This window comes from Macrobrachium nipponense, chromosome 24 (assembly GCF_015104395.2).
Source record: "Macrobrachium nipponense isolate FS-2020 chromosome 24, ASM1510439v2, whole genome shotgun sequence".
Lineage (NCBI taxonomy): Eukaryota > Metazoa > Arthropoda > Malacostraca > Decapoda > Palaemonidae > Macrobrachium > Macrobrachium nipponense.
In genome coordinates this window covers 18,334,603-18,362,102 of record NC_061091.1, presented here as the reverse complement: position 1 = coordinate 18,362,102, position 27,500 = coordinate 18,334,603, and the positions used below count along the sequence as shown (strand labels likewise).

The 27,500-nt window shown below is 42.4% G+C and overlaps 1 protein-coding gene across 1 annotated transcript in view; it reads left to right on the top strand.

The window, feature by feature from the left end:
* LOC135205492 (ubiquitin carboxyl-terminal hydrolase 32-like) overlaps positions 1–27,500 on the top strand; it is a gene marked incomplete in the record, with an annotated part of 352,787 nt that overhangs the window by 10,760 nt on the left and 314,527 nt on the right. Inside the window, 4 exon segments of the mRNA XM_064236209.1 lie at positions 15,684–15,811; positions 21,699–21,804; positions 23,243–23,364; positions 24,114–24,273. Of these exon segments, the coding sequence (XP_064092279.1) occupies positions 15,684–15,811; positions 21,699–21,804; positions 23,243–23,364; positions 24,114–24,273 (516 nt within the window).

Here is a 27,500-nt window from a genome sequence, read left to right as displayed (position 1 = left end):
CCCGTACAAATAGACGGAGGCTCTATCCCATGGGGTTGGAAAGAGTTATTTCAACAAATTCCTCATCGGTACATTTATATGAAAATATATCTATTCTGAGAAGAACGAATTAGATATTAAAGAATATATGTTGATCGAATGATTATGGATCTCGGTTAATGGATTAAACATACATATATAATTTTTAAGCTTCTAGCTCCTCGGACATGGAAGTGGAACGAGGCGCAAAGCGTCTGAAGAGGCTGAAATGAGGCGCAAAGCTGAAGGGCCTGAAATGAGGGCAAAGCGCCTAAAGAGCCGAAATGAGGCTCAAAGCGCCTAAAGAGCCTGAAATGAGGCTCAAAGCGCCTAAAGAGCCTGAATCGAGGCGCCAAAGCGCCTGAAGAGAGGCGAAAAAGCGTTGGAGGCTCCTCAAAGGAGTCGCAAATCGCCTGAAGCTCCTGAAAACAGGCTCGGAGTGCCTGAAGCGCCTGAAACGAGGCGAAAAGCGCCTGGAGCGCTTGAAGCGCCCTGAAACAATGGCTAAAAGCGCCTGAAATGAGGTGCAAAGCGCCAATGGAGCGCCTGAAACGATGCGCAATGGCTTCTGAAGCGCCTCAGATGAGGCGCAAGCGCCTGAAAGCCTCAAGCGGCTGAAACGAGGAGCAAAGCGCCTGAAAGCTATAAACCAGGATCTTCATCGTATTTGGAATTAGATCCTGATTCTGCGTAAGGTGAAAGACATTCGAGGATTTCTTTCCTTTGATAAGGACGGAAGTTGTTGCACAGGCGGCCGTCGCCCTTCTCAGGATAGTCTTAATGCAAGTAATGGCAAGAGCAAGATCGGTTTTTTTTTCCTGGCGGGGACTCAAGATGTCGCACAGGCGGCCTTAGCCCTTGTCAGGTTAGAATCGGTACTGCTAAAAGCCCTTCACCTTACGGAAGGAGGCGCTCTCCTCCGTTGCTCATTCTTCTCCCAACTTGATGGACAGGAAATGGAAGATAGATCGGAATTGGAAGCCAATAAGGGAGCAGGTCTCTCAGTTTTATAAGACCTTAGCGACCTTTTTTATTGAAAAAAATTAGTTCATTACTAATAGACGATATTAAATCTTCCTCCTTCTAAAATAATGCAACCAACCATTTACAGAAAGAGTGGCAATCGTTTGCAAATTGAACAAGGTTCGTACGAGCTCTCATTCATTGATTAGAGGCTCTTCCAGATAATAGAGGCGTAGAATTACGGCCTTATCTCCAAGAGAATCATTTGAGGGTTCTCTTCGATCCGAGAGTTTTCATTGCGATCTCTTTCGACTATGCTAATTCGTGTTTATTGACGAAAAGAACGGAGAGGGCAAAATTTCCATTCTCTCTCTGGATCGGAGAGGAAAGAATGTAGAAGGAAGACTTGCTGCATACGACTGCTGAATGACAAGTCATATACCCATACCATAGTTGCCTTTGTGGTTCGCTACGAAATTATCTATATCCTTACAGGATTTTCCTGGTAAGGACTTCGCTTAAAAAGTTTGTTACGACAATACCTACTCAGCTTCGGTATTTAACAAAGGTTGTTTGGCTTAAATTGGCATTATTGAGAGCTTCCTTAGGCTCGGGAATAATTTTATTATATTCCTTCATTAAATGAAGTACTGGCAACTCACGATGAATGCAGCCAGGCAGCGAGCGGAGAGGCCGGGCTGTCATTGTAAGCGTAGGCCAATACAGTACCATCCAGTCTCGGTCATTAGCAGTCGGTTGCATCTCTCTCTCCAACGGGATCGAATGGTTAACCGTATATTCCCCCTACAATCATGGACTTAGTCTCGAATGGAGGGGATAGTTAAGCTAACATAAAATAAAATATTGTCTGCCTTTTGCTAAGAAGCTTTCAATAAGAAAGATATTATAACCTTTCAATGCTGTTTACCGTAGGGAACATTATTAAAGGATTCTAACACAGCAGAACATTATTATTATATAATGCTCTCATGCTTACGAAAGCATGGCTTATTAGAATACATGCTTAGTGAGAAGATGGATGTAGTAGAGAATTCACTTTAAGACTACGGTATGGTCAAGTCTTTCGAGAACGCACACAACCTTTTTAGAATCAGATATTGCTCAAGAGAAGATGGATGAGTGGAATGGGAAACATTCTCTTCGTGGCAGAAATGGGTTTTCCTTTCCCTGAGTAGAATATACTACGTATGGATAAGAGTTTTTTCCTACTAAGAACGGAAGTAACATGTGTAAGGATGTCGGGTACCATAAAAGGCACAGATGTTCTGGCACATAACATAAAGAGTATTAAAGAACAAAGCGCCGGTCTGAAGCGCCAACCTGGCGCAATGCGCCAGAAGCGCCAGCCTGGCGCAATGAGCCAGAAGCGCCAGCCTGGCGCAATGAGCCAAGAGCACCATCCAAGATATTTTCTCGTTTTAGCGAGTTATTAACATAAGAGTCCAGTAGCCTCTCAGACAGCACGCTCGGTAACGGCAAGATTCGTTCCTGATTTCGTTACCCATTTAATCACTTAGGCCAATTCCACGACTCTCTCATATCGCAAAGAGCATTGAGAATCTCTTTTTTCGCTCCTGTTTCGCGTTAACAAAGAGAACCTATTTGGAAAAAGAGGTTCGATGCAAGATTTTTGCATGTCCGTGAGAACCTTCTCGATCAACGATAATAACTGTTATCATATGTCTAACATTTATTGCAAAGAGTTGTGAGAACCTACGGAAAGTCTTCTTCATAGAATCTCTTAGCAAGGTAGAAGACGAACAGGCTTCCTGTAGACTGCTTCCTTTTCCTTGAACCAAGAGAAGTAGCAATATACACCATCTTTATTTATAGAAAGGGGAATAAACTTTAGTTTTTTTTTTTCCCTAAATATAATGCTTTACAGAATTTAAGATAAAGGGCGTCAAAGAAAGAGAGGATAATACTTATGCCTCATTTTGGCCTTAGAGGTTGGATTCACAGAGGTCACGTTCTTCTCACAGCATGTTTTGGAAGTCTTTTCCAAGACAGTCTGAATATTCTATAAGCATCTATTACACATGGACCTTAACAACCTCTCCACTCTGAGTCAGTCTTCGTGCAGACTGACCAGAAGTGGACATGAATGAGAGGATTTTTAAAGGTGAATGACAATAGGTCATAGCCAGGACATAGATTGCTGCAGATCGTGTTTGATGGAAGAGGAAACTGTCCTCTTCCGATACCTCTGTGAACCATATAGGTTTTTTCTTCCTTTTCAGAGGGAAGAATCAACTTTATATATATCTGCTATCAAAGAGCACAGTAAAAGGCTATACGCTGTCTATACAAGGAATTAGAGATAGCAGAGGATTAAGATCTTCGGGATCTGATACGATACCTCAATACGACAAGAGTAGGATATCATGTACTTCGAATGGGATCTTTTGTGGCTTCAGATTCCGTGTTCCGACAAGATGAAACTGCTCCTCATCAAACTTCTTTGAGAAATTTTATGAGGGAATTCTTTGTTTTCTCTTGGCCCCTTAACTACCAAGAAGGACAGGTGAATTTTTTGTGCATTGGAATCTCGCATCAGATTTAATGGAGACTCGGCAATGGGTTCTTGCCAGCATAGTATGTCTGGCAAGAGAACTAAAACCCTCTATTCCTGACTCAACGATTTCAGATAGAAGTTTCGTTGCCCAGGCAGGGTACTTACGTTTTCACCTACATAAGAAGAGATGGTTTAAAACTTTTGTTTTTGCCTACAAAGTCTTTGGGATGCGATGAGGGTTTGAAATGCTTCCCAAAAGGTATTCAGAGAGATACAGTAAAGAGCTAGAAATCAGGAGTCCTCCCAATTTCAGCTCGGAGTCTCCTTCGACTTCCAAGCCCCTTCCCTTCCTTTCGGACAAAGGATAGGGAAGATTCTGCAACGAGGAACTTCATCAGCAAGTAAGAAGAGATCTCGTTAGCAACGGAAGGATTCAAGAAGATCCTCCTCGAGGAAGACTCTTATCTCTCGTACTGTTAGATGTCCTATCGTCTAATGGATGTAGTTTACTACAATCACCTTCCCTTGCCGGAGAGGCCCAGAAGCTCAAAGTGGAAGAATTTCTTCCACCCTTCTCCAATCTCCTGATAAACCATTGTGGAGTTTCAGGACTTTCGGACAATGTAGCGCCAACCAGGCGCCAAATGCCAAAACAAGGCTAAAAATAAAAAACGCCAGAGGCAGACAGTTTTCAAGGAACACTGGGTCATTGTCTGATGAAGAGAACAAAGAAGGGGGCCTCCAACCTAGCGCAGATGCGCTGGAGGCCAAACAAGTCAGACAAAGATAAGAGTGTCTGATGTGGGCATCGCCAGACATCCTCGGGACTCTACCAGCTCGAAGCTCCAGCAAGTGGAGAGGAGTCAGCCAGGCCAGACGCCAAATAGTGCCAGTCCTGGAGCTAGCGAGAAGCTACTTCCAGGCGCGAGGCGCCAGCCAGGCTCGAGGCTCCAGCCAGGCTCGAGGCTCCACCAGACTCTAGGCGCCACCCAGGCGCAAGCCAGGCTCTAGGCTTCATCCAGAAAAGATCCATTTCAAAGGAAGCCCTGGTCTTGTTCTTTGAAATAAGTGTTGATCGCTAAAAGCACTTCACGAATGACTTGATGATTCCTTCAAATAGCTGAGAATTAAAAGCGCTTGAAGTGCGAGCTTTTATGAATTCTTGTTCGTTACATAACAATATGTCGTGAAGGACATATAGCTGTAACTTAAGGGAGATGCAACTCTGTGTTGACTTCCCTTTGCACGAAGGAGGTCAAGTTGACCTACGCGAGATCCTTCTCTCTTGGTTTTACGTGTCTACGGATACGTTGCTGGGATAGGGAGCCGACACTGATCCTTAACTAAGTGAGTTAATTTTTATGTTAACATAGTGTTTTTTTTTTTGGTTTGTTTGAAAGGAGTTTTGGGGATAGCTCTTTTCAACTAAGCACAAACCCTCGTGTTAGGATCAGGTGATCGGGATCGGTGTTGTGCTCCTTAATTATGCCCCTAGGCATAGGTGTATTGTCATGTAAGTGGATAAGAAACCCCATTGACAAATGACCATTAGATTCTGTCGAGTAAGTGGATAGACCCCATTGACAGATCTACAAGAACTCTTAGCCATAGGTCACATCCTCGCTGAGGCTCTTGAGACGAAGCAGACACCTAGCAATAGCTAGGAAGTCAACCCTTCGTCTAAACACATAGGAACCAAGGTTTTATTTATCTATTACCTACAACGTATGTTGTTTACCTGTCTAATCAGTAATTAGCTGTCTCTTACCCACCGCCAAAGGGTGCCAATCAGCTAAAGTATATATCTGACAGGAAGTTGAATGTAGAAAAATGATATTGTTATTGTACAATAAAGTTTTCATACATACTTACCTGGCAGATATATACAATTGAATGGCCCACCCAGCCTTCCTTCAGGACACAGGTGGAAGAGAAAAATCTGTCCTTTGAAGTAATAGTTCCTATTCCTGCCACCCAGCGGCAGGCCGGTAGATCACCTGACCTACCTACCTGTAGCGTGTGCCGCGAAATTCGAATTTCTATCGGGACGACAGAGTCTATAGCTAAGTATATATCTGCCAGGTAAGTATGTATGAAACTTTATTGTACAATAACAATATCATATTTGTATTCTGTCGTGTCTCTGATTATTAAAACATCAAGAAAAGGAATTTTGTTGTCTGTTTCCCATTCAACTTTAAATTTGATGCCTTAATAAAGAGAAGCAGGTAATGAACATCTCAAAAAAGGGAATTGGACATCGGACATCGTCGACGCAGTGTTCATTCAACCAACGCCTTAAGAAGATTAAAGGAAGATTATCAGCGGGTGACCTAATTGGCTTACTTGTGGACGAATCTCTTGGTATAAATACCACCTTTTCTGTAAACTTTTCTCATTCATATACCTGAGAGAGAGACAGCAGTCTCTGAATATAGTACTTTTCTCTCTACATTTTGGTGTTTTTATGGGCTCCTTTTATTAGATGGAATTCTGTTGTTACAGAACACTTTACCAGATATATATATATATATATATATATATATATATATATATATATATATATATATATATTATATATATATATATATATATATATATACATCATACATACATACATACATACTACATACTACATATATATATACTATATATACATATATTACATATACATATATACATATATATATCATATATATATATATATATATATATACATATATATATATATATATATATATATATATATATATATATATATATATATATATATATATACATATATATATATATTTGCTCCCTCTTGGAAATATGTTGCAGGCACCCATGCTTCACAACTCCAGGACTCAAATCTGTGGTGTCATTATTCATGCATGGAGCTCAACATTACCAAATGGAGTCAAATCTGTACCGGTAATCATATGGACTTCATTAATGTGACTCTTTCTCCTTTTCGATAGCAATCACTGGTGTGCAGTGGGCATGGCTTAGCTGCAAAGAGCCATGGCTTTTACTATTGTACAGTATATATACTAATCATTGAGTTGGGTTTCTCAATTTTTAAATTCAGGCAAACTTATATCTTAATCTCTTCTTGAGTATGTTCAGAGTACAATTATGTTTTCACAAATGAAAGGATTCTTGAAGTGAGAGTAGTAGTAGTACTGTGTTTCAGACTTTTTTTTTTTTTTTTTTTTTTTAATTAAAATTCCTGGTGACCAAACAATGCCAACCAGCAGCTGGAAATCCCATTTTTCATTGTCTTCTGCATAAGGGATCATACCCACAAGTACTGTGATGCTTCCCAAAACAGCCCTTGATGAGGCGGCCCTCTGTTTTGTAGTTACCTGGTTATGACCTGGTTATGCTAAAGGGATTTTGAACGTAAGGAAAAATCTATTTCTGGGCGATTGGCTCGTGTCGCCAGCGAAATATCCTTTAATCTATTATTTCTAGGGTAAATGTACTAACACATACCAGAGAATAAATAAAATAAAGAAAAGAAAAAGGTCAGTATAACTGACTCGCTCACCCTCCAAGAGGGTGTCGGTATGAACACTAGGCGAGTGAGACCACTACCACGTGCCAAATACCAATAGAAATCTCCCACAACAAAAACCCTCCATGAGAGAGCCGACCCACAGAGTGAGCAGCTCGTACTACTACTACTCCATCCCATGCTGCCGACTGCTGCGCCTCTGGTGGCCATCCTGAAGTTAGCAGACAATCTTGGGGCGGCGAAGGGATGGGTAGGGTGGGGGATTTTCGCTGGCGCAACACGAGCCAATCGCCCTAGAAATAGATTTTTCCTTACGTCAAAATCCCTCTTTTCTGGGCTCAGCTCGTGTCGCTGCGCGAAATCGTACCAGAGAAATAGCACAAGATTGTAAACAAAAGTAATAAAATAAATCAGAATAGGTCTCAAATAAAAAATAAAGTAAATACAAAAAGAATATAATTGCTAAAAAGATACAAATACACAGTGATACAAAATAGAAAATATGCTTAAATTACCCTTAATTCTAAACATGTTTCTTATCATAAGGTAATTTACATATGTACAGAGGTAAATTGGCTTACATGTAACAAAATGGTATCTGTGTAAGGCATGTATCAAAAATATAATAGCAATTAAAATAATCAAATGAACAAATTAAACAACAATGATAATATATAGGAATTGCATATGACTTAATATACCAAAACCGTAACCATTTTTAATTGGAAGATGTATCCCCTAGCATAAAAATAATGGGGGTAACATCCATGAGATCAAAATCCATAATCATCTGTGAGTGTCCCTAGCAAAAAATAAGGGGCACCCACTACATCATCATCAAAGCACTAGACACCAGGTGAATGTAAATGAACACGGTAGGAATAGACGAACTGTTGGGTGAAGCAGGTAGAAAGGAGGACTGAATCTTCTACTACAAATTAACTAGAATCAGGGAAACTATGTTTCCCGCTGCTACTGCTGAAAATTTCAGACTTCCAAGGACTTAAGGTAATGGCGTTTTGAACACTGTCGGCGATTTCCATCCGGTATACTTTTTTCAACTCATCGAAGTTCATGTGTTGGAAATAATTAATTGAGGTGGCTACTGCCCTGACATCATGTGCTTTCGGGAAAGAGTCAGGATTGGCTTGCTTAATAAAGTACAGGATTTGTTGCCTGATGCCTTTAATGGATAAGTGTCCACCTTTTTTCCCTCTTAAAGAGGGACCCGATGAGGATGAGGAGGTCCTGGACAGAAAAAAGGCTCGTAAGGTTGTAACTGGGCAAAGAGATACATCTTGTGGAAGGGTAGTACCTTCCAAGGTTCCCACCTCATCAAAGGATCTTCATTCTTTGCTAAAAAGCTACGTTCCGGAGAAAGTAGTACTTCCCCTGTGGGAAGGAATTGAATATGATCCGGATCTCTGGATAAAGCCGACAGTTCTGAAATTCTTGCTCCTGAGCTAAGCTTAATAAAAACATGGTTTTCCTTAAGAGCATTATAAACGAGCATGTGTCATTATCGGTTTCTGAAGCCAGTTTTAGAACATCGTTTAAGAACCATGAAACTGACGTAGGCCTTACAGAAGGTCTAAGTCTAGCCACATGCCTTAGGAATAGACGAGAAGTAGGAATCCGTCAAGTCTATGTTGAACCCAAAATTGAAATATCTTTTTCAAGGCTGACTTGTTTGTCGTAATCGTGCTAGCTGCTAAACCTTTTTCAATAAGGATCAAGAAAAAAAAAAGGATATAGCTGAATTAACTGTCATGATTCTAATATCAGATTCTCTCAGGAAGATTGCTAACTTTTTGACAGCAGCATCATACTGTCTCAAAGTTGAATCCCTTTTATCGGATTCCAAGAAGAGAATATTCTGAGGGTCAATATTCGCATCTCTTTTGCCGCAAACTTCATGAAATCCATAAAGTTAGGGTTTTGAGAATCCCTGAGGAAGCGAACACAGTCTTCGTTTGTACTGACTGGGAGAGCCTGGGATTGGGGATCCGAAGAGGACGAAGGCCCAGCTCCAGAATTAGGGGATACCAATTGCTCTTCGGCCAGTCTGGGGCTACTAGAGACACTTGACCCTTGAACGTCCTGAGTTTGTTTAAAACTTTCATAAGAGATTCACTGGGGGAAAGACATAAATCTTCTTCCAGTTGTTCCAGTCTAGAGCCAGGGCGTCCGTGGCATAGGCCAGAGGGTCCAGGTTGGGGGCTACATAAATCAGGGGAGTTTGTGATTAGCTTGGAGAATGCGAAGAGATCCACCTGTAGCCCTGGGACTCTTTGAAGGATCCATTGGAACGAACTGTTGTCCAGTGACCATTCCGACTCTAGGGGTACTGATCGGGATAACGCGTCTGCTATGACGTTTCTCACTCCAGCTATGTGAGTGGAGGAGAGATGCCAACTGAACTTGTCTGCCAGGGAGAAGATGGCTACCATGACATGATTTAGATGACGTGACTTGGAGCCTCCTCTGTTTATACAATGTACTACCACTGCGCTGTCCAGAACTAGCTTTATGTGGGAGTACTTTGGTGGGCGCAACCTTTTTAGAGTCAAGAACACTGCCATTGCCTCCAGTACGTTTATATGGAACTGACTGAACTGAGGTGACCAGGTTCCTTGAACCTTTTGGAGGCCTGGGAATACCCTCCCCAACCGCTTAAGGACGCGTCTGTGTGGATGGTAATCCCTGGTGGAGGGAACTGAAGGGTACTGACACTGACAAATTCTTGACTTTCGCCCACGGCTGAAGTCGATTCTTTAGAATCAGAGGGACTGAGGATAGTTTGTCCCTGACCTGACATTTGCTCGTGAGCGCCAGATTCTGGTTAGGTCTTTCAGTTGGCTTTCATTAAGACGTTCGTCACTGATGCAAACTGGAGAGAACCCAGGATCCTCTCCTGAGCTCTCCTTGACGCCAGTTTTTTGTGACTTAGAAATTGCTTGACTGACTTCGCTATTTCTTTCCTTTTGGCTGATGGAATCGACAGAGTATGGGGAGGATAGATTCCATTGAATGCCCAGCTACTGAAAGTCTGACTCTGGAGTGAGTCTTGACTTGGTCCTGTTTATCTTGAAGCCTAGTATTCCAGGAACTGAATCACTTTCAGTGTGGCTCTGTTGCATTCCTCGACTGTTGAAGCCCAGATCAACCAATCGTCCGAGATAACGCTACTACCATAATCCCTTGTGATCTGAGTTGTTGCACTACACTTCCGCTAGTTTCGTGAACACCCTGGGTGCCACGTTGAGTCCGAAGGGAACTACCTTGAAGGAGAAAATGCTGGTCTCCTATCTTGAAACCCAGATATGGACGGAAGTGTCCTTGCAATAGGGATATGATAGTAGGCGTCTGTAGATCGATAGAGGTGGTGACGGCCCCACGGGGAAGTAAGGTCCGCACCTGTGAGATCGTGAGCATCTTGAACTTGTCGCAGCGGATGGCTAAGTTTAAGCGGTGACAAGTCTAATGATTACCCTTCTTTTTTGTGAGCCTTTCTTTGGCACGCTGAACAAGCGACCTTGAAATTTTAATCTCTTGACTCTCGCTATAGCTCCTTTCTGAAGGAGGTCCTCTGCGTACTCTGTCAATTCCTTGGAAGGAAGTTGACGGAAAGGTCTGGATGGAGGTGGGTTCGTCAACCAGCTCCAACCCAGGCCTTTTGACACTATGCTCTGAGCCCATTCGCTGAAGTTCCACCGGTGGCGAAAGTGAAAACAGCCTCCCTCCTACCTGAAGTTCTTCATTGTTCTGGTAACCGCCTCTGCCCCCTCTGAAGTGCTTTCCCCTGTTAAAGGGGCCTCCCGATCCTCCTCTCCCACGAAAGGAACGCTTACCTCTGCCTCCCTTACCCGAGGCGGTCATACTTCTGTGAAGCTTGACTCTCGAAGGCTTGATTGTAAGCTGGAGAGATGGCGTAAGAGGTGGAGGGCTGAGGCTGAGGGGATATCACATAAATTGGCTGTGATTGAGCCTTAGAGGTGGAAGGTTGGGCTGTTTGCACTAAGGGCCACCGCTGGAACTTGCTGAGGAAAGCGTGGCTGCTTCTTCTGGTAAGGATGGAAACGCCTAGGTTTCCTCTGTCCCTTACCTTTAGGTGTTTAGGTCTTGTCTCCTCTTAGCCGTAAGGCCCCAACGGTCCTTAAGGCTCTGGTTCAGCCTCGTAGCCTCTGACTGGACTTCCTTCACCATAGCTTCTGGGAAGAGATCTGCTCCCCAGATGTTAGACGAGAGTAACCTATTCGGCTCATGTCGAATGGTTGCCTCTTGTAGGACATGCTTCCGACAATTCGTTCTAGCAGTGGCAAACTCAAACATATCCGACTGTACCGTTTGAGTCAGGGCTTTGGTCATGAGCTTAAAGCGGTTCTGAGCCATAAGCTATGTTGCTACCTCGGACATAGCCATAGAGTTAATTGATCTGGCTAATCGCGATTTCGCGTCGAATTCAACCTGAATAAGGCTATCTGGGAGCCTGGGTAGCTTTTCACCAAACTGCTCCATAGCACAGTCCGGTTTTTTGAGTTTGCCAGCTGAGAAGGTGTTTGGCAAGTCCTCCACCCCAATTCTCCGGCTTGAGGGGAGCAACGGAGATGTGGGATCTGCTTCCTTCGATTGAGGCATGGGGTCCCCCTTCTGGGCCGCTGGGATGGTAGACCTCGCGATCTTTGTCAGGAACGGGAGCGGGGTACTCTCATCCATTGTGAAAATGGTAAAGGGACTCTTGAAAGGTTGTATCCTGGTATTAGAACAATCCATGTCCTCTAAACATCTGAGCCATTCTCTCTGAGCTGGTCTCGTGAATAGAGGACTGTCTCCTTTGGTACCCTATCATCCCGAACCATGGCTGAAGCTGTAGCCTTGCGTAGCCTATGAACGGAGGCTGGAGGTCTTCCGGGAAGAACTCGAAGTCCTCTATCCTTCGAGTTCCGAATTCCGGTATGGAAATGAGACCGTCTTGGAAGGGGGCGTATGACGCTACTCTCCATGGATTGTTCATCGAGAACGGAGGTAGCGAGTCATACGGAGGAAGCTGAGTTCCACTCGTATTGGAAAGTGAGGAGAGGCTAGAGGACTTCTCTCAGTCCGGCTATAATGGAGTCCTGGGAAGTAATCCTATCCGACAGACGAGAGATCATTTGCTCCATGCTACTCTTTAGGGACCCAACCAAGTCGCCCACCTGTTGCAACAGGCCAGCATTGGAGTCCAAGGCCGGAGCTGCTGCGGAGGTGGAGGGGTGGCTCTGAATCGGAACCAAGGGTAGCGGAACCGGTGACTCTGCCGGGGGGGTGCGAGATCTCTCTCTGGAGGATTTACTCCTCGAGGACTTAGAGCCGGAGCTAGAAGCTTTTAGACCTGTCTGCTCCGGGATTCCCAGCCGGAGACTTACGTGAGGAGGATGACGCCGAAGTCGACTTCTTAGACGACGACGACGTCTTAGTCAAGGATTTCACCGCTTGACCCTTGACCTTAGGTCTAACCGAAGCGTCAGGAAGGAAGTATATAATTCATCACCTGTAAAGCCTTGGAAGGATGGAGAGGTTTGCAGGAGTAGAAGAAACAGTTACACCCAAGGGTGACCCTTGGGTGTCCACCTTACCTACCTCGACCAACAGGTCGTCTACACCTACCATAGGTTCCACATTAATATCTAAAGTCGCGACGTCCGTTGGAGATATCCTGGTCTTGGTCAGTTAATGAGGCAGCCAGCTGTTGTTGGATGAAGGCGATAGTAGGGCCGCCTCTACTGGGTCGACGTATCCTGTCGCCTTGCTCCGGGGAAGATTAATAGCGCCAACCGCTTCTCCAAGATGTAGGGCATACCCTTGGCGGCGTTCTTCCCAAACCGCCGACCCAGGCCCGCAGGGTTTGCCAGTGCGGGTATCCTTCACTGCCGGCGCCTGGAAGAGAGGGCGTAGATTAGATTTAAGAATCACTTAAAACTAAAACTTAAAATATGACTTAACCTTAGATGCCTTAGTTAAAGTGAATGATGAAAACTTAAGCACTAAAACAGAAGCGGAGCAGCTACCGGAGATGGAATACTCACCCCTTCTAAAAGCTGGCTCACCAGACCGTAACATATGGTACACGTCTCATGGTACCAGACCTGGATGTCCCCGTGCAGAGTCGCGCATGGAGCATGGACCGCAAACTTCGTGTCCACATGGGTCCTGAAGTGTGGCGGCGCATCCCGGATGCTCACAGTTGGTGGCCTGTCAGTGGGAAGACACATGAGTATCTTAAAGAATAACACTTACAGGCTAAAGGACAGAAGACTCCGTTGCATGCCGGAGCTCGGAAAAAATTTGGGCATAAACCCCCCCCCTGCATCGCCTGAATAAAAGGGGGCTATTATCCCGGAGATATCCGGTAAGACATGTAAGGGGGGGGGGGGGAAGGTTTAAGGTACTTAGATAACTTATAGTTAATCTTAAAACACTTAAACCTAAAACTCAAATGAACCGACCAAGTCCAGTGCGTAGCGGAGTGTAGTAACTCAGCAATACGGTAAGGTTTAGCAGGGACCCACTGTATGTTCCGGTCCCACTCTACTGGGTGGACTAACATCTCCCGCTGGATGCCAGGACTCCGCAGGAAAGGATCCTAGTAGGTCGGGAAGAGCGAGGAGACATACAGGCTCGAGCGAACCGAGCGACAAGGAAGCAACGGATGGGGGGAAAGGCCAGTACCCCCCCCACCACATTACCACCCGGCCGGACCGATGAGCCGGAGAGGTCGCGTCCAGTCTGGGTCTGTCCCGCCTCCTGGCCCCTCCGCCTGGGGGGGAGAGAGGGAAGCATGCTCGGGTATGTGGAGCAAGCGTGGCAGACCGACCCACCCTCCCCGACTCTATGGAAGAGCGGGAGGAGGGGGGAATAGGGGACTGGGCAGGCGTTTCTGGCTGTCTCGTGATCGCGTAGTGACCACGAGACGGTAAGACTAAAATAAGACAAACTAAGCCTAGGACCAACCAACTGATCAGAGAGATGCTATCGGGAAGCAACTGAACTGAAAAGCGTAGCATGGAGACCCACTGGGCCAAAAACCGACTGATCAGAGAGATGCTAATAGGGAATCACCAACCGAACTGATGAGCGGTAGGCATAGGCTCGATGAGCCAGGACCTAGGCTAAGCCAGACGCCACCCTAACTAACCTAACCATAACAAATACATGGTATAAATAAATAAAATAAAGAAAGAAAACAATATAGTAGGAGAAAAAATCCAGGAGTGTACGACGACAACCCGAAGGAAAGTCTACCACTCAAAGCTAGTCAGAGGCCGATACTAAGAGCCGGGACTAGGGTCTGGAAAGAAGAAGCCTACATAAGGTAAAAGACATGCATGCATGACAAACCTGAGCTAGAGACAGTAAATACCCTAAGTTAAAAAACGGATAATATAATCGAGGCGTACATAGATAAGGGGATGTTCTAGGTATGGGAGACCGAGAACGAACCCCCACCACGCGGCAGAACCGTGCTGCGATGCTTCCGACCCCACCCCGAGTTCGTATTTATACCTAAAAAACGGCAAATACTGACTGGGAGGGGGCCGGAAAAAACCAACTAACCATAAACACTGAGTACCATTAACTAGCTTCTGCAATAGCTGCACGCTCCATTATAGATAAATCCAACGAAAAGGGCAAAAAAAAACACAGAGAGAAAAATATCACTTGTGACTCGTGTGCGCTACTGAAAAGGATGGCCACCAGAGGCGCAGCAGTCGCAGCATGGGATGGAGTAGTAGTAGACGACTGCTCACTCTGTGGGTCGGCTCTCCCTCATGAGGGTTTTTTGTTGTGGGAGATTTCTATTGGTATTGGCTCGTGGTAGTGGTCTCACTCGCCTAGTGTTCATACCGACACCCTCTTGGAGGGTGAGCGAGTCAGTTATACTGACCTTTTTTCTTTATTTTATTTATTCTCTGGTGTGTTAGTACATTTACCCTGAAATAATAGATTAAAGGATATTTCGCGCAGCGACACGAGCTGAGCCCAGAAATTAATCTTTTGTTCTTCATTCCAATTTTTTTTTTCTAATGCCAGTTTTATTCTAATGTAGGTTAGATTTTCATTTGCCACAATGAGAAGTATCTGTACATATTTGCATTAATTAATATCTTTCAGGCCATATCTTTCTAATGTGGATGCTTAATGAATTATTATGAACACGTGACTGTGTTTCAAACTGCAAACTGATGTGGGCACCATGCATTTAAGATTTATAAGCTGATAGAATAATATTCTGAGATGAAGCAGTTAGCATTTTATCCAAAGCCATTTGATCCTTATGTACCATTTGCCTTTTATGTTGGTTTGCTCTCCCAAACCAAGAATTGGTTGTATCAAAGCATTTACTTTGCCATATAAGTGAAAAGTGATAGCTCTGGTATGTGTAACATGGAGCTTCCTCGATGGTTTAACTGCACTTGCTAGTTTTACAAGAAATCAAGTTAATTAAAAATCTATACATGGCTTATATTACCTAAAGCAACAAAGAGAGAAACTTACATAATAGTGTTTTTATTTCAATGAAACATGGTTTCAATTGTGTTGGTTCAAATATTAATTTCTTTTATCATTTTTCTTATGATAAATAAATGACTATATAATCCTTGTCACTAATAATTTCAAACTTTACAGTTAGTGATAGTGAATTAAGCAGACTCAAGGATGCCTACAAGAGGACAGCTACTCTCAATGGGGCCATCACAAAACAGGCCTTCATCAGAGAGGTTCTGGGAGAAGGCGTTCCTTTACAGTTAGCTGAGGTAAGGCTTTGTTCTTCAAGCAGATGCTTTTTCATTCTCAACAGTTTTCCTGTGGATTCCAAATTTTTTATCCCTGTAGGAGGTTGGTGCCTTCAGTGCACCTCATGCAGTGCCCTGTAGGCATTACTTAAGGTTCTTTGCAGCGTCCCTTCAGCCCCTAGCTGCAACCTCTTTCATTCCTTATTCTGTACCTCTGTTCATATTTTCTTTTCTTACATCTTACTTTCCACCCTCTCCTGACAATTGTTTCATGGTGCAACTGCGAGGTTTTCCTCCTGTTACACCTTTAAAATCTTTCAACTGTCAATTTCCCTTTCAGCGCTGAATGACCTCATAGGTCCTAGCGCTTGGCCATAGGCCAAAATTCTATATTCTATTCCATTCCATTCCAAATTTGTTATGTTAGTTTACATTCCAGTTGACATGCACCCATGTCCAATTTTACCTAGGGTAGGCTTCCCTGAACACAAACTTCACTAATTAATAAATCTTGTGTAATTTCAGTTAAGGTTATGAAATTTTGAAGTAAAATTCTACATTTGCATAAAGTATCATGCTTTTATTAACACGCTTTTTTTAAAACTATGCCGAAATATGGTAGTCAACAATAACATTATGTTGTGGCAGGATCACAAGCTAAAAAAACAAAAGCAAGCAAGACCTCCCCACATTTACATTAACCACACCTGGCTTATAAATTTCCCCCCGCCACGCTTTCCCCTTTACGTTACTCAATTACCAACTGGACACCTGGTTCAGCAAGGCAAAAAACACAATCTCATACACATTTACTCACCAGGAAACTTGACACAATCAGGGCGAGAAGCTGTGCTTTCAACACGGTATGGCCGTCAAAGAAACTCCAGGAGCAACCCAAAACGCAACACCAATAAACGTAACAACACCAACACTGTCACCAACAAACTGCTCATCCAACACAAAAAAAAAAAACCCAAACAAGCACCAAAACTGCACACCAACTCTCAAACAAAAAAAACACCAAACAAGCACCACAGAACTCGATTACTGAATACCCTCACTGACTGACTGCTTCTGACTTTGACTGCCTTCACTGACGGACTGCTTCTGACTCCGACTGCCCTCACTGATTGACTGCTCGGCAACTAAGCCATTCAACGAGCCAAACAAGCACTTCACTCAGCAACTACCCATTCATCATTCTCTCTCTCTCTCTCTCTCTCTCTCTCTCTCTCTCTCTCTCTCTCGTCTCTCATCTCTCTCATCATCTCTCTCCCTCTCTCCTCAATGTCTCTCTCTCTCTCTCTCAGTGATTGAGAACATTCTCAAATGCAACCACTACATCATTCATCCATAATGTGGATGTTATTTTTTCAAATGCATAATAATGTACAACAAGGAAAACGAGCGTTGTACATAAAACATACGATGCAGTACATAGCGAATATAAATGATACTGCTGATTCAAGGCATAGTGATAACACAGGGTACATGTTTGTGTAACAATGACAAAAAAAGAAATGTGTTTTAAATGTTCAGTCTGCTGTATTTTGCTCTTTTCATATCCAAGTAGGAACCAAGGTTTGTTTTTAAATTACCTACCAACGTATGTTGTTTCCCCGTTTTTATATTCATAATTGATTAGTATGTAACTGTCTCTTGCCCTCCACCCCAAGGGTGTCAACTCAGCTAAGTATATATCTGCCGGGGAAGTTGCATGTACAAAAATGATATTGTTAGTATACAATAAAGTTTTGGACATACTTACCCGGCAGATATATCGATTAATGGCCCGCCCAGACCTCCCCTCAGGAGACAGGTGGAAGAGAAAAATTCTGGTTATGAAAACGGGAATGGTTCCTATTCCCTCCACCCAGCGGCGGGAGTGGGCTGGTCACCTGACCTACCTGTCGCGTGTGCCGCAAGTTTTTGAATTCTGTCAGGACGTCAGAGACTATAGCTAAGTATATATCTGCCGGATAAGTATGTACAAAACTTTATTGTATACTAACAATATCATTTTTCTTACTGAAATGATTATACCTACGTTTCATACAGAAACAGAATAGTATACATCAATGAATGTTTATGGCACTGGTAATGACAATAATAATAATAATAATAATAATAATAATAATAATAATAATAATATAATAATAATAATAATAATAAAGCTACCAGATAGGAGCAACATCAAACACATAGATGAGACAGGATACAAATACCTGGGAATAATGGAAGGAGGGGATATAAAACACCAAGAGATGAAGGACATGATCAGGAAGAATATATGCAGAGACTCAAGCGATACAAAGTCAAATTCAAAACTCAATGCCGGAAATATGATAAAAGCCATAAACAAACCATGGGCAGTGCCAGTAAGGGTCAGATACAGCGCAGGAATAGTGGAATGGACGAAGGCAGAACTCCACAGCATAGATCAGAAAACCAGGAAACATATGACAATACACAAAGCACTACACCCAAGAGCAAATACGGACAGACTATACATAGCACGAAAGGAAGGAGGGAGAGGACTACTAAGTATAGAGGACTGCGTCAACATCGAGAACAGAGCACTGGGCCAATATCTGAAAACCAGTGAAGACAAGTGGCTAAAGAGTGCATGGGTGGGGGAAGAAGGACTAATAAAAGTAGACGAAGACCCAGCATATTACAGAGACAGGAGAATGATAGACAGAACAGAGGACTGGCACAACAAACCAATGCCCGGATAATACATGAGCCAGACTAAAGAACTAGCCAGCGATGACACATGGCAATGGCTACAGAGGGAAGAGCTAAAGAAGGAAACTGAAGGAATGATAACAGCGGCACAAGATCAGGCCCTAAGAACCAGATATGTTCAAAGAACGATAGACGGAAATAACATCTCTCCCATATGTAGGAAGTGCAATACGAAAAATGAAACCATAAACCACATAGCAAGCGAATGCCCGGCACTTGCACAGAACCAGTACAAAAAGAGGCATGATTCAGTGGCAAAAGCCCTCCAACTGGAGCCTGTGCAAGAAACATCAGCCACCGTTGCCAGTAAATAAGTGAGGTACGGAGCCACCAACCTTGGTGGGAGTGATAGAAAACGATCAGGCAAAGATCCCCTGCGGACTATGGTATCAGAACGGATAGGGTGATACGTGCAAACAGACCAGACGTGACGTTGATTGACAAAGTCAAGAAGAAAGTATCACTCATTGATGTCGCAATACCATGGGACACCAGAGTTGAAGAGAAAGAGATAGATAAGTATCAAGATCTGAAAATAGAAATAAGAAGGATATGGATATGCCAGTGGAAATCGTACCCATAATCATAGGAGCACTAGGCACGATCCCAAGATCCCTGAAAAGGAATTTAGAAAAACTAGATGCTGAAGTAGCTCCAAGACTCATGCAGAGAGTGATCCTAGAAATGGCACACATAGTAAGAAAAGTGATGGACTCCTAAGGAGGCAGGATGCAACCCGGAACCCCACACTATAAATACCACCCAGTCGAATTGGAGGACTGTGATAGAGAAAAAAAAATTAAAAGAAATAATAATAATAAAAGCAACCGTATCTCTTGACCAATACATATATACATACGGGGCAGTTTATTCACCCCCATTATCATCAGCAAGCTATAAAAAACACATCTCATCAAGAGTCACAGGCCTCCATAGAAGTCCTTTCACCTTTCACTTTCCTGTTGAATGAAAGTACTCCTCTGCCCAAGCATTCATCCATTCACACAATTTGTCAATTACATCACCACAAAAAAGGAAAAAAAAGACAAAATGCATCACGAAAGCAGGTGAAATTTGGTGTGTAAGCAGGAATCCCATTGTCACCCTCCATGAAATGGTTGGGGGGGCTGGGTCTGAGCACACATCACAAGATGGATCAGTTATGAACTACCAACCTTCATCAACAATAGGTTCAATGTATTCCAAACACTCTTTATTGTCATCCTCTAAGAAATTATCACTATAATCATCATCTGATAGATTTGGAAGGTACTCAGACCCTGACTCAGAAACACTATCATCTGACATGATACTGAAAAAAAAAAATTTAAAATAACTGGAATCATAAGGAAAGAAGGTTTAGAATTCAAATCTGCATGGGTTACGGACAAAATCGTGTTCATCCTTCTCAAATAATAGCCTGAGGCGCACTGGCATGTGTTGGCCAGTACCCCTCCTAATATCCCATATGAAAATGACTTCACGACGTCCATCAGACGCTCATTGGCTAGAATGAATTGTGGGTAGAGCTTCAGCACCTCTCTCATACACAATACTGTGTCTGGAAACCATCCAAGCTGAAGAAAACAGCTTTGATTTTCGAGGAGGGATGAAAGATGTATAAGCGTACGTCGCGGTCTTTTATTACTGGACCGTAGAAGACGTACGTACATGTGTATGTCCCAGTGCTGAAGGGGTTAATGGGGTAATGTGTTCAAAATTGCCATCGTCTCAGTAGTGTTTTTCTATGACTCATTTTCATTGCTTTTTCCTTTTACAGGATTTTAATTGTTTTCATGTAGTGTGTTAGTTCTTTCTGTTATTGAAATTTTGAGTGCTTGAACTGTGGTCTTTAACATCTTCCCATTACATGATACTGTAAATACATACAAGTCTAATTTTGCTCACATTTTTACCAGATTGCCCATTTGGGGCTTCTTTGGTTTAACAACCTTCATTCATGGATTTTTTTTTTACTGTGATTTCATCTGCATTTTGGACTTTCCTGTCCTTGCTTTTTCTTTGATTAACATACCTATTCTTGTCCATTTCTTATATTTATTATGGCATGTTGGTTTCTGTACCAAGTGAACCATAGCTCTGTAGCATACTTTAAGTCAGAACTACCCCTCCTTTACATCTTTTGCCAAGGTCAAATGTAATCCCTGCAGCAGATGTGTGAGCTATGATGTGACTAGTCTCATGAGTAGTAGTTATCTCCTTATGTACAAGAGGAACAAGCAGTGCTCACCAAAGGTTCTTGTTGACACCCCTTTTAACTCCCCAGTTTTTGGGTTTCTGTTACCTGTTTTTTCTTATCATTGCTTGAGTTGATCCTATCTCCTTAGTCAAGTAAGAGGAAGGGGTCCTTGTCCCTTATAGTTAATTTGACCTCAGCCGGTTCACATTGGCAGCCGGCTGATTGCCAGCCCATGCCATCTTATACAACTCCCTGATAATACAAGCCATGCTTTCTGTCCTTGGCAAAGCTTTTACAAGTTGAGGGTCACAGGTTCCATTGCCCTCTTTCTTTTTACAGAGACCCTAGTAAATGATATAGGGGACAAACTTCTGTCTTCATTTGTGAGGGTTGTCTTTTAATTTATATATGGTTGAAGAATATATCAGTACACATAATATTTGTAAAACAGCTGTAATGTTCCACCCCAATTTTAAAAGGCATAGGATATTAGTATTAAATGTTATGTACTCAGCAGTTCCTCATTGGACGAGTAGTTTTCGCACTCGGCTACCTATCTGGTGGTCTGAAGTTCGATTCTCAGCTCAGCCAACGCAGAATCAGAGGAATTTATTTCTAGTGATAAAAATTCATTTCTGTATATAATATGGTTCGGATCACACAATAAGCTGTAGGTCCCGTTGCTAGGTGACCGGTTGGTTCCTAGTCACGTAAAAATATCTAATCCTTTGGGCCAGCCCTAGGAGAGCTGTTAATCAGCTCGGTGGTTTGGTAAAACTAAGATATACTTAACTTATGTACTCAGCATACTAATGCTAGTGTTGTGAAGGTTAAACATATTGTGTGCTAACAAGCCCTGTGAGTTCATTTTGGAACATTTGAGAGAATTGCATTTAATCTTAGTATTTTATTAGGTAAGCTTTTGTGGATTGTTTCATATCTCTCTTCATTTTTCCCCAGTTAATATTTCTGGCATGTGGAGGAACTGTGAAAGGCATAACATTCAAGGATCTACTATGCAGTTTGGTTCTTCTGACTCGAGGAAATCGGGAGGAGAAAGTTAAATGTAAGTTCCAACAGTACTGGTGTTGTGGTTGTATTAGTATATAGTTATTGATTTGTAATTACATATTATTTTTTGATGCGGGACTGCACAGTCATTGCGTAAAGAACCATGAAGGCCAATAACTTATTTAACAGTCTTATACCAAACAGAAGGGCCCATTTATGAAAGTAATAGTATGCAGCAAAAAGAAGCATATAGAGAATATACAAATATGTAACTGATTAAACAGATCTATGATATTTAGTGTATATACAGCTAGAGTTAAGAATAGCCATAAATATATAAAATTAAGGCAACAATGTACTACATCACTTTAATTCAACATTACAGCTTCCTTACACTCATGAACATCAGTATTCATAATTCTGGCATTGAGACTCCCACGGTTTACCGTGTAGGGAATTAAAGACTTCTCGTATTGAGTATTGTGATGTGTATCTTGATAAATATTTCAATAAAATATCCACGTTTTTATGAGGAAGGATAAAAATATGGCCTCATTCTCTCTCTCTCTCTCTCTGAATTATAATCTGACATTTTAAGAAATGTGTTGGTAAAGAATATTAACAACACAATGTTCATCTTAGAGTGTGATATTTCATTCAAATGTAGCATAAAAGGACCATTAAACTTCTAAATCAATTATAAATAAAAAGTTATACATAATTTGGTTGCCATGTTGAGTGGAAAATTTTATATAATAAATCTTGAGGATATTATCTTAGGCTTAGATTTTGTAGATAAGTGCTTATCTCTGTCAGTAAGTACATGAATTACATTATAATTTGCTTAAGAACAGCCTACTAAGCAGTAGAGTATGTATGTGTTACCTATAGTACCAAACTTAGGACATGTACGGAAAGATTGAGTGTAGTGAGTAAGATGTGCAGCAGAATTGTACCTGTTCTTGGATGTTTTGAATAATTTTTTGTTTTACCGATGACTTGACATTTTTGTATCAAGGATACACTGGTTTTATTATACATTACAGAATGGATTAGTTCAGTTACTGTCAATAATAATAATGTAAACATAATAAAAAATGTCAAGCAGGAATACAGTGCATTTTATGATGAAATCGATAAAAAAAAAAAAACAGGAACCTGTGGATATTTCTCATAGAAAAATGCTGCGTATAGGTGAATTTTCCGCAAATAATGCGGCGAAACGTTCCAGAGAGAAATCTACGAATCTGGAGAATGCAAATATGGGGGTTCCACTGTAGTACATTATTACTATTTTATACTCTTAATTATCTTTGTCACACTGCTGTTGCCATACCATTTTTGTCCAGTGTGACTGTGTTTATATTCATAGTGAAATGAGTGCATTTATAGTGATAAATGGCGAATTAAATATTATCTAAGATAGAATTCATCATGTACTCTTTTTGAGAATTTGCAGATGTTGCTAACTTGCATCTTTCTTGATTTTGCAGTTATTTTTGGAGTTTACGCAAATGAAGCTGGGACACATGTCGTCAAGAGTGATATGCTGCGGCAGTTGCAGCAGACGGAAGGGGGATACACACCGGAGATTTTGCATAAGTGTTTTGGACCAGTTAGTATTTTATTTCATTTTTATATCTTTGGAAAGGAGAGATAAGGTTAGTTTTTCTCTGTTTGATGTGAATGTTTGGGGTGCTAATGTCATGATGGTGATTGGTGGTCTACCCAAACAGGATAATTGTATTTTTCTCCTTAAATAGTAAATAATAACATTGTAGTGTTCATGGTTGTAATCTACGTAGCTTGGGTACTATGGCAAAGGATTAAATTATAGCATTTCTTTTCCTGTTTTGTAAACCTATGAGGCAAATTTATCTAAATGTGTTTCATTCTAATGACAGAGTTGTTTTTTATCATCTTATAACTAGTTATGGTTTAATACTTCACTTCGACATAGATTAGTTTCTTGTTCCAGTTGATGTGTGCATATTGTATGTACATATCTACCACATGAAAAGAAAGTGAACAGTATAAATTGTATGGCAGGAATTGTTATGCATTTCTATTTTTATGGCTTGTAAATATATTATGGAATGATATTTGATGAATATATCTCTGCTTTTATTAAATGCTTATTTTGCTGATTTTTCTCACTTAAGTTGATAATGTTATGTGCTGCCAGTAAAGTAAGCTTTGTCTTATTCAATCTAATCTTACTTATTTTGGGCTCTGTTAGTGATTAGGACCCTGTGACATATAGCAGTTCTTTCATGCAAGATACAGAAAGGCTTTGAACTTTAAGTTGAATGCATACCCAGACCTTGGCTTAAATAATTTTTTTTTTTTTTTTTTTTTTTACAGAATGAACGTGCAACTTACGAAGAATTCAAAGATTGGTTAATAACCTACCCTGATGCTACAACTGTCACCCGTTGGTTACTTGCTGAGCCTTGTCATGCATCTTTATGCAACGATTTGGAGACTCCAACATTCTACCAGACACTTGCTGGAGTAACACATTGTAAGTAATATTCATTGGAGAATTGTCTTAGTAAAGGGTCAGATTAGTTTAGACATATTTTAAGGGCTCCTATTTTGATTCTTTTATGTGTAAGTTTTTATACTTTTCTATTTCTGTGAACAGTTACAAGTTTTCATGTTAATTTTGTATAATTAAGCAGAAGTGCATAATCAACATTTTTAAATAAGTAACTTACCCAGTAATTACTCAGTTAAGAGTTTCTACTTGACAGCAGCTTAAATTTTGAAAACTAGCGGTAGCGATAGTCTCTTGCTTACATAGGGGAATAACCCCTCCCACTTTTGTGGTAAGTTAGGAACAACTACAGCCTAGAGACCAATTTTGTTTCTGCCGGTTTAAGACCAACACGGTTTTAAGATCACAGCTGAGTTTTGGATTTTGTTGGAAATTTTCTCTTTGATGAAGCATTTTAACTTCGTAGCATTTGGCAGCAACTATTATTTAGTCAGGAATTCAGATAATTGGATTAGTGATTGCTTTTTCTGATTTAGTATCTGATTTTGACAATTCTAGTGAGTTATGTCAAACACTAGTTTGTCTAGTATTTGGTATAGCAGCACAGGCTGCAATACTCTACTTACTAAAGCTATTTATGACTCTCGTACCTTATGCACTGCTTGAAGGGGGCAGGTATGTTCTACTGAATTGACATGTTATGAATGTAAGGGGTGGGATGAGGAAACATGGAAAACTTTAGCTTCTCGCCTTTTGAAGTTAGAGAGAGCAGCATGTAGAGCTGAAGTAAAATCATTAGCTAGTCAGGACAGTAATCCTTCTCGTAAAATAAATGTTCCTGTTGTCTGTTATGTTGAATTGCTTCCTCCCATTTCCAGCCCTCCCCATAAACCACCTGCTCCGTCTCTAGCTCCAGCACTTCCCAGCCAGATCACCTCACCAGCTTTGAATCTTAAGTTTGACCAGAAAATTGGTCTGCTTGCTGACAAAGTCGCTCATTTAGGGGAGTCGACGCATTTCCTCTTGGATAAGTTTTGTGAAAAAAGTGTAAGTGAAGTGAAGTGGAGGAGATGGCTGTCCGGCCCACTGACTCTCCTATGCAGAGGTCACTGTCATACTCCCCTACACCTGGGAGGCATACTGGAGGTCCAAGGGAGGTTGGTGGTGTCTGCCCACGGGCAGTCGCAACCTCAGTTGCTCCTGTTGCATCCCAGGTTGCAAAAAAAGACAGTCATAGGAAAGGTGTTTTGGAAGTGCGTCATCAGCTTTCGTCTAGTTCTAGTGATTCAAGTTCTTCTAAATGGCGCCAGTGGCGTTTCTCGAATTAGTCGCGGATATTGAAAAGGCGCTCTTTCTGGGCTCAGCCTGTGTCGCTCGGTAAAATAGGTTCCTTCCTCTTCTACCTCCTTCCAGGGGTTCTCCGGGTGATTTCTGTCAGCTCAATCGAAATCTGTCTTGGCGATCCCTAAAGTCAAGGGCAAGCGTGACTAAATCGCTGCCAAAGCCCCTGCTAAGAAAGCCAGGTACCAGCCAAGTCAGTAAAGCTCCGGCTCACCATCCCGGAGCGGACAGGGTCAAACATGAGTCTCTCTCCAAAGGGTCGAAGACTAAGTCTTCTAAGGAAAGAGCTCACTCTTCCTCCGCTGACCCTGTGGCATCCACCTCCAAAGGTGCGAGACCAAAAGTACCCAAGGAGAAGGCAGAGCCCCCCTCCTTTGACCAGGAGGCATTTGCCTCCAACATGATGCAACAAATGGGCAACATGGTCGGAAACTTGGTAAACACCAAGTTTCAGGAGATACTCGAGAGGCTGGTCACACAGGAGAACATAGTTGCAGGTCTCCAGCAAGGCGTAGCGTCGGGGCTGCAGCAAGCCAGTCAGGCAGCCCAAGGCCCGCTAATGCCGGACTCCTCCACTCTTCCTCCCTTCCACCCAGGTAATCCATGGAGAGTGGCTTCATATGCACCTTTCGTGAACGGAATGCTTACGATTGAGGGCTGCGGGACTCGAAGGATTGAGGACTTCGATTTCCACCCGCCAGGGTTGCAAGCCCCTTTCATAGGCTATGTCCGCCTCACGGAGTCTGCCTTGATAAGAGAGGATTAGGTCCCAAAAGAGACGGTTATCCTCTCTCGGGACCAAGCACAACAAGCTTGGATCCGTAACCTAGAGGAATGGCAGTGTGGTAAACACTAAGGTTACGGCTTTCCGAAGTCCCTTCACAATTTTCACTGTGGACGAGGAGACTCCCATCCCGTTCACATCTAAAGTGGCAGAACTCACTCTGCAAGCAGCAATGAGAGATGAGCCTATGCCACAGTTCCGGGAGACGGAACCGACCTCTCTTCTACTCCCCGGAACAGATGACCTTTGGGTAGACCTCCCAGCCACCTTCTCGGTTGGGGAGCTAAAACCTGACTGTGCCATCTCTCTGTTTAGTGAGAGATTACCCAGGCTGTCCGATGGGCTCATCCAGACAGAATTCGATGCTAGAACCCGGCTTGCGAAATCCCTCAACGTACTAGTCATGACAGAAGCAGCGGCTCTTATCTATGCACAGGAGCCATTGTTCAAGATCATAGCTAAGGCACAATTGTCAATTATGCAATGTGACTTATATGATTTTGTTGTGGCTAGGAGGAATTGCAGGAAGCATGTTCTAGCGGAATCCACAGTCCGGCATGAGCCCAACAAACTCCTGGCCTCTTCAATATGGGGACCGGACCTTTTTCCAGCCTCAGCAGTGAACGAGGTACAACATGAGGCTGCTAGATTTAACCAAAGTCTAAGAGTTCAGTGGGGATTGGTCTCCAAAGGAAACTGGAGTCTTCCTCATTGAATCCCAAAGCCAAGAAGAAGCCTAGGAAGTTCCAGCCCTTCCAAGCTCCTCAACAACAACAAACTTTGGTCCAGGGAGTTCCGGTTGTGATCAGCCTCCACCGATTCCTAGTAAAAGATAGAAAGAGCCTGATGGCAGCCCCAAGCCCTCATGTAGTTATTGGGACAGTCCCAAGTCCTTTCCACAGTTTGAACCTTTTTCTGTTATGTCAGAAATTGCTGTTAATTGTGCCTTGTCTTGGGAGCATCTACTGCCTTTGTCAGGACATCATAATGACGGTGTTTCCGTGGTGACAGAAGAGCACCCTGTGTCTTAAAGCACTCTTTAACGTATGTTGGATTACCCTATTGTGACAGTTAACCCAGTAGTACAGCAGCTGGGCTTAATTGGGCGCCCATTGGCACCCAGTAG